Source organism: Asparagus officinalis, chromosome 7, assembly GCF_001876935.1.
Source record: "Asparagus officinalis chromosome 7, Aspof.V1, whole genome shotgun sequence".
NCBI lineage: Eukaryota > Viridiplantae > Streptophyta > Magnoliopsida > Asparagales > Asparagaceae > Asparagus > Asparagus officinalis.
The window spans coordinates 142,662,791-142,671,590 of NC_033800.1; the positions used below are offsets into that span (position 1 = coordinate 142,662,791).

At 35.5% G+C, this 8,800-nt stretch overlaps 1 protein-coding gene across 2 annotated transcripts in view; it reads right to left on the reverse strand.

Moving 5' to 3' along the window:
• Positions 1–8,392, reverse strand: part of LOC109849890 (E3 ubiquitin protein ligase DRIP2-like) — a 13,771-nt gene extending 5,379 nt beyond the window's left edge. The window contains exons 1-7 of one of the 2 annotated variants that reach the window (XM_020419775.1): positions 7,960–8,392; positions 7,157–7,197; positions 6,958–7,016; positions 4,646–4,979; positions 3,691–4,115; positions 3,223–3,273; positions 2,575–2,647 (exon numbers count right to left, since the gene is read on the reverse strand). In XM_020419775.1, the coding sequence (XP_020275364.1) occupies positions 2,575–2,647; positions 3,223–3,273; positions 3,691–4,115; positions 4,646–4,979; positions 6,958–7,016; positions 7,157–7,197; positions 7,960–8,026 (1,050 nt within the window). In that variant the 5' untranslated portion in view covers positions 8,027–8,392. The other variant, XM_020419774.1, reaches the window with a different exon arrangement.

Sequence of the window (8,800 nt, forward strand, 5' to 3'; positions counted from 1 at the left end):
CCGCCGGTCGCTCCTAGTTGTCGGCGTCGCGAGAGAGAGAGGCCTTAGAATGTCCAGCTGAAAAAAGAGAGAGAGAGAGAGAGAGAGAAAGGAGGAACGGAAGAAAAAAAAGAGAAAAGAAATGAAGAATGAAGAAGGAATATGATCAGGTGTAGAAAAATAAATAAATAAAGGGAGAAATTTTTATCAAAACCCCCTAAGTTATTTTAACTTTGCTTATAAACCCTCTTAAGTGGAGATCTGTGACCTAAGAAATCATTCTAAGTCCCTAAAAGCCACAAAGATTTGTAAATAAACCCAACATAGAAATCTAGGATCATATATGAACAGGATAACTGCATATAAACCCTGTCATTTACTCTGTTTGCAAACAAATCCAAACTGAAGAATAAAAGTCAATTTTTAGGCTTGATAAATTCCCTATAACCCCTGCCTTATCATAAATTATTAGGAAGTCCAGAAGTTAGTATATGAGAGTTATAAAATTTCGATAAATTGCTAAAGTTAGCAAATAGCTCATTTGTACTATAGATTTTAATTATTATTGATTATATTTGAATTTAGTTGGCTCTAGATTATAAATTGATTTACCTATAATATATGTTTGTCATGAATTAATAATTAGTCTTATATCTTATATTATAGGATCTGGTTGATATTCATGGGAATAATATTTTAGGGAATTCGTGTCCACTAGAGGTGAGTTCATTTCTCACTAGTATTTTACAATATGAAATTGCATGAGTATTATTTTTTATTTATCTTGTGATCGAAAAATAAATAATATATCATTTTTATGTATATAAAGTTAAAGGTGATTTGATCTACTTCTGTTATGGCCCAAGCCATAATACGATGTTGATTTCGTATAAAATATGAAAAATCAATTTGATTTTATATGAACTATGAAAAGTGAATTTGATTCTCATGCAATTTCAAATAATTGTGGGTATTGCTTTATTTGAAAGCTTTTGAAGAAAAGAAATAGTTTAAACATGTTTCGACAATTTAATGGATTCAAAGATTTTCTGTGGCTTAGTATCTAATAAAAGTAGAGGAAAGTAAAATCCGTAAACTGTTTTAATTGGGATGATGAGTTTTACCCTCGTCCACTTCATTTGAAAATATTTGCAAATTCTGATAAGCAAGGTACTTCTAAATTGATAAGTAATTCTTGATGTTTTCAAATCCTCAAAAGTCCACTATGGAGTGATTATGTCTGTCATATGGTGAATACACCTTTATTTGGCCCTTCTGTATTGGCCCTTCTGAAATCTGTTATGACCCCTCTGTATTTGGCCAATAACCTATGACAGTGATAGGTGTATTCGATTCCGGAGAATTATCTGTTATGTGATGCGTTTTACGCCTTTCCATGCTACTAGGCTATAATTCGTAGACTTAGTGTAACCTATGAGGTGACTTTCACATTCACGAATAAGTCATCGAGAATTAAGATTCTGACAATTGACTGTGAAATTAAGAAAATAATAATCCTCTGGTTTTGTAAAAATTAGTAGTTCTTTTTCTTTATTAATGTTGACCCTGATTTAAAAAGGGTTGATTCTAGAAAATATCACAATATATTCAGATGCACATAAGAAAGAAAATATAGTTGTTGCATTCTTTCTTGAAGATGACAATATTATGATATTTGGATCGTATTTTGCTAGTTTTGAATTTCTGGTGCAAAACATACAATTTAGTTATTTCTGGGAATTATCCTTATTATTATTTTGTTAGTTATTTAGGAACTCTAGTGAGAAATGTTCTCACTGAGCTCTAGCTCACCCCGTTGTTTTTAAATTTTTCAGGTCTGACGTAGCTACATAGTAGCCGAACTTTTGGTTATGCCGTTTTGCTGAGAGGCGCTATATGAAAAGCCTCCTTTTTGATGTTACATACAATCAACAATGTGCTTTATTTTGTAAAATGTTTATAACGGTGAGCTTGTGGGTTGTAAGTACCGATTATATACATATATATAGTAGCTCTAAACTTCTATCATCAGCAAGTTTATGAATATTTTAAGATAAACTATGTGATATGAAGTGTCAGGCTTGACTCGAGCATAAGACTTGTCACGTCTCGTGCACGGGTCGCTGCTGTCATGTAACCCGTATTTATGAATTTCCGCTGCGCTATCGGGGCGTGACAATAGGAATGTTGAGGACTTGTATAGAAGAAAAATTATTACTCTCGCTGCAATGTGATTGGCGCTAATCAATATCTTTAGCAACAGAGTTCTTGATTTAAGTTCATAAAGGTCAAGAGATAGTTTACCAAATGAAGGTGAGTAAATTAAACAGGGTTAGCAGCAATCAATGAACATTAGATTTGTGATTTCTGCTACATATTGAATCATTTTTTTTTTTGTATATTCAGGTATAGCATTTAATTCCTTACATGTCATTAGTGCATCTGGATATAGGAAGTTTTATATCAATTTACTTACGCTTATTAATGATCAAGTCGCAACATAAAGGCATTGCATCTAGTTTTCATGAGATTATGGTCATAATCCAAAAACTGAACTAAGAAAATCTTTGACACTGCAGGGAATTAGATACTCACCTCAGTTTCATTCGAAAGACTAAATTTCTTCACGAGGTACTTTTGGATAAAAGAAACTGGTAGATTGCCGTCTCTACAATAAAAAGAAATAAACAAAATGGTTAATTAGTATGCACATATTACAAATAGCTACAGAATGTATGATAACAAAACACATACATGCATGACAAATTTACGGAGAGTTGCACCAAGTTAATAGACAGCTGCAAAATTCAAAAATGTTTTTGGTACGATGTTTCAAGATATAAGAACGCCAATTTATTGTCACCCTTGCAGTTAAAACAATCACCAAATTGTTGCTGGAAGAATAATCAACTAGTAAATCTCTTCCTAGAAAAATTTTTAAAAACAACAACTAAATAACATATTTAAAATTCATTATGACAAATGTGAAATTACTCAGACAACAACTGCTTGGTCCTAACTGTATCTTGCAAGTGATAAATGGGGCTTATCAGTCAAGCTTAAACAAGAAAACAATTTATTGTTCAAGTATAGGCTAACCACTAGATGAATGCACTAATTAGTAACTCCTATATCAGTATATCTATACATGCAGTAGACAAAAAATTTCTGTTTCCAAAATTTTTGAAAAACAAAGTTAAGAAGAAAACCACAAAATGCTGAACTTGACACAAGAGAACTCACTTAATTCTTAAGTAGCAGGCAGAATTTTGAGGCAGTGTTAGATCCCTTTGCCTGAAGCCACAAAAAAAGATTATTAGAAAAAGTAAGTGTTGATTTTTTGTATATGTACTCTTAAACGTTAAATCATAGTATCCGCAAAAATAAAAAAAAATAAAAAAAGTTAAAAAGACCAAATCGCCAACTTTGGAGAAAATACCCTCAAAACATCAACTTTGATAGGCTAGTTTGGAACTGCAATATAAAAATATCAACAAGATAGTCAAAATTTTACTCACCATATCCAACAAAGTTGATGATTTGTAGAGTTGAGGATATTCTTTTTCCAAAGTTGATGATTTGGACGGTAGTTTTGCAAATGCTAAGATTTGGGGGTAGTTTTGAAAAAATGCGTGACTTAGGGGTATATATAGAAAAAATCTATAAAATAAAATGTCCCTACTCGTTACTGAGAAAAGGGAATGAACTTACGGGTCAGACGACGGAACTAAGGAAAGCCATATTGGACAAATCCTCCTTGCTCGTGTGGCAAGTGCAGCATCAATCAGAGCCTGAGTGGAGGTTCCAAGATCTCTCCTTCTCCGTCTTCTTCTAGTCTTGACAGCTGGCGGAATGGGCCCACTGCCATCGACATTCTTGTCACCAAGAACTCTCAATTTTTTTGGATAATCCTTCATCTTGCCTTTACGCAAATCAACTTCATTATCATGATCATTGCTTTGTTCTGCCTTAATAACTGGACTTGGTGGACCTGACTTGAGACCCCTTGTTCTATTGGCTGCTTCAACCAAACAATTTAGAGGTTTCCAAAGATCAGGTTTATCACTGAAGCTTTCTCCGCCGTTCTCTAAATCGCTATTAATTGTTTCATTTGATGGCTCAGCATTAGAAGAACCCTGTAAAGATCAAGCAACGTATGGCAAAGTAAAATCAAGATAAACTTTCAAAGAACCCCTGGAACTTTAGGAGGGTTTGCATATAATCCCTTTAACTATTTTAATTTCACAAATCCCTAGAACTTTGAGTGGTTTTGCATATAACCCCTCAACTTCTTTTATTCCACTAAAACCCCTAGATGATATTTCATTTTTAACCCCCAAAGAACAGCGTGAAATCTAATGTGTCATGTGACAAGCACATGACAAGAAGGGCGAAAAATACACTCAGTCATCAACAAATTAGTGGAAATAAAAAAAAAAGAAACAAAAGTTTCTTGTTTAGGGTCGAGGGATATTTTCGTCTTTTAAGCCACATGCTTGGCACATGACACGTTAGAGTTGACAGTGCTATTCTGTTTTTTTTTCTATTTTTTTTTCTTTTATTTTTTGTGTTTTTTTTTTTTTGGTCAAGGGGGGTTTGTGAAATTAACCCATATATTAATTCCCTTTTCTTTTCCAACCAAAATGGTTCCTAGTGTTTCACTGACCTGCCTCTTATTTTGGGTCATCTTGATCAGAGTTTCAGCCGAGCTTGAGTTCTCTATATGATCATCAACATTATTGCCTTCTTTCTTGATGGGTTCATCAATAAGAGGGCTTCGTCCACGTAAGCTAGAGGCCCTTCTCGTCATAACTTTCGTTCTCCTTCCTGTTAACCCGGAGTGTGTTGGTACTCGAGGAGTATTGACCACTATTGAAGAAAGTGATCTTTCCTTTCTTCTAACAGGCAATGTTATTGCCTCTGCAACTTCAGGAGCATTGACCTTTCTCCTTTTGAAGGGGAAAATCTTTGCTCTTACATCTTGTAAACTGTGATCTGGCCTGTAATACATCAAATGCGTGCTATAACACAACATAGTCTGACAGAATAATTGACTTTAAATCAATTAACTACAATATGGCAACAGAAGTGAAGAGTTGCTGGTCAATGTTTGGCATCAACAGCAAGTACGCATAGTGTCACACCATTTCAATTGAGAATGAAAGCAAAAAATTCCGTTCATAAACAATAGATAGAATGATAAGAAGAAGAACTAAATGTCAAGCTCAATACTTCAAGTAGCAAGATGGAGAGAAAATGTCATGTCAACGCATATCACACTTGTCACATATCACACTTGTCACAGAGCATAAATAGGAAATAAAAAGATTTGATAGCATGCTTGTTATATGTATAGAGCATATATTGCCTCATGTTAGTTCAGAAAAAATTATATAAAAACTTTGCACACCCGTACAGGGCAAAATAATAATAATAATCATAATAATACTTCGGCATATCGATCCATCTGGTATCTTCTTCCCAGTAGACATTCATGATTCGATGCAGCTAGGTACCATATATCAAATTAACTTTCTTCCTCAAACAAATTCTTAACCTGGTACGTGATAATATAATCTCAAAAAATCATCTGAAACTGGCCTGCAGCTATAGTAAAGCTATAAGTGAATAGTTGCCCAAGTTTGACCTTAATCTGTCTATCTGTTTTGTTTTTGTCATCCTGTCAACATAGTAAAGCCACTCTGGAATGCATCAATCGTAAGAGTTGATTCTAGATATAAATACTATTCCATAAACTTTAATCCATATCAATAGAAGCTCACAGGACTTAGCTCAATTTATTTTCATCTGAGACATAAAATTGAACGCAAATCCTTACATCAAATGTCACCTTCTGTCCACACCATTAGAAATCTTCCTAGTTACGGAACCAAACAGGTATGCTGCCAATTTCCATCAAACTGAACTACAGAATTAAGTCACCAAACATTTCAACAGCACTTCAGGTCTAATCACATTTGCAACTCATTATAATCAGAGCCTATCTTACGTATCTTCACACTAAATCAAATAAACTTTCTGTTGAGATTCATTTAGCTGCCACAAGGCGCATAAGCAAGAAATATCCAGAATACTAGTTTTCTGTAATAATTGAGATATTCCATACCATATATCTGTTCACTGATCTGTCTAACCAGTATTTATGATTGCATGGAATTGACTTATTATGAAACGCCATGCAACCAGAACATAATAAAAAAATCCAGGACACTATTTTTAGGTCTTCAAGCATTTTGAATGTTAAGTTTAAATCTTAACGCATGTGCTTTTTAACTTTTTCAGATAATAGTATAATATTATGTAACTGATTAACAACAGTTAACTCATTACAGGTAACACAAGGAAAATATAGCTAAGAGTAACCTTTTTTATAAAATCGTAAATATACTACCTAAGAATATCTCCACTAAAAGAAAAAACAAACCCTTAAAACAAAAATCCTAAGCAATTTAACTAATCCTATGTATGAAATCTAATCTTCCAGTTTGTCCTGCATCATGCATGATTGTAGCTTAAGATAAAATGATTCCAATCCAGCACTCAAAACAATTAAACGTAGAAGAAAAAAGGAAATGGTTCTGTGAACATCAATTTCTTTTCTCATCCTTCTTCATGTGCCTACTATCTACTACCGTCATTACCATTAGTACTAATGCACTCTTTTTGTACCGTTATTCTACAATTTCTGAAGTTGGCGGCTACACTACACTCCACTTTATGTGGATAATAACAAGACATGAGTAACCCAACAGTGTAGTTCAATGTAAAATAGACTTGCGCACTTTATTGACAAATAAGTTCACGGAGCAGGAGATAGTTTTTCCTAGAGATTTATAACTTGGCTGATAGCATGTAATCCCATTAAATCAGTTCATATATTAGGCTAGCGTTGATTTCATTAATGCTACAGTACATACAACACCAGGGTACAATGAATCATGAAGACAGGAAGCTGACCTGAGTTTTTCTACTGGAACACAACCTAAATCAATATTGCATATTGGACAGCAGTCAACCTCCTCATCTGTTGAGTTTTTCTACTGGAACACAACCTAAATCAATATTGCATATTGGACAGCAGTCAACCTCCTCATCTGTTAGCTTCTCTAGAATGCATTTCCTGTAAATCAATATTGCATATTGGACAGCAGTCAACCTCCTCATCTGTTAGCTTCTCTAGAATGCATTTCCTGCAAACTGCAAACAGGTAAAGAATCAGCATTATTGTCGATATAAGGACAAGACCATAAGGAATGCTAGATTTTGAACAAAAATTCACTCCATCACAACTGCCAATGCCAAAGTTGCAAGATATCAATCATGTATTCACTTGTAGATCAGTTCACAATTATGCAATAAGGCCACAAACTTTCGACATAACTAAACAAGTTGAGCATCCATCCATGGAATGGAATATGAAGAAGCCTGTCATCTTTATCACTAAGCATCACATAATAAAACATGCAATAAGGATACAGACTTGCAACATGATTGAACAAGTTGGTCATCCATCAATATGAAGAGCTTCAAACGAGTCAATCACCAAAGTATGGTGATCTTTATCACTAATAAAAGCCACGGTGACGATACATGAATCATAATGTTAATCTACAAGTCCACTGGATAATAGAGATGTCAATCGGTACTTATATTGCAGAGAAAGGGGGCCATAACCTCATTATGATTTTACATTGACATCCCTGTTCTTCTATAAATAGAAAGACCAAATGAAGCGTCACAGTTTAACGTGGTCAGAATAGAATTACATGATAGTGAAACCTTTTTCCTCGTTTCTTATCCAAAAAAGGCCAACCCTGCATGCAGATAGCAAAAGGGGCAAAACGAATATTTCAACTGATCCAAACTCCAAGATCGAATTTTGACGCAAACCCACATATCAAAACTCAAATTTTAAACAAACCCACATCACAAAACTAGATCTTATTAAAGGAAACTCACACGTGTGAAGACACTCGTAGATTGTGGTCGCGTCTCTGAGGAGCTTCTTGCAGAGGGGACACGTCATGCACGCCGCCAGCAGCTCCCGGCCGAACCCTCACACCTCGGCGGCCGCGGGCGCAGAATCCGGCGGCGGTCCGCCATGTCTACTATTTCCTTCGGCCGGCGCAGGTTAGCACCGAGCGATGCATGAGAATCTAAAGGGACGCATTTGATTGTGGAACCGATGAGATATGGGATCTGGTGAATATGGAGATTAGGGATAGCTCTAACGTGAGCCACGGGGCGCAGTTTATGGGTCTGTAATTGGACGACGACGGAGAGAGAGAGAAGGGGGTCTTTCGTCGTGATGGAGCTCAAGACGACGTGCCTTCAGTTAGGAAACGGGGGCGTGATGCTATCATGAGCCTGAGCTCTGCCGGGTGCAGGTTAAACGTGTTTGGTCAACAGTAGCCTGGGGATTTTACCTAATAATGTCCTTGGGAGAGCTTATTACAAAGGGGGGAAAATGAAAAATAGACCGTTTTTATAAAATATATAGCGAAATAGACCATTTTGATAAAAAATTAGCAACATAGACCTCTTTTTGGCCAATAGGCCAAAAAGAGGTCGATTTTGAAAAAGTGGGTTCAGGAAACATATGGGACTACTAGTCCCGTATGTTTAAAGTTAACTAATTCCGGTGGTTATCGAACTCAGAAAATATACGGGACTACTAGTCCCGTATATTTTCTGTGCGCTAGCAAAACGTACGGGACTAATAGTCCCGTACGTTTTACAGAGCCATTTAGCCACTGCCCAGCAAATCCACGAGACTACTAGTCCTGTGGATTTGTCGTGA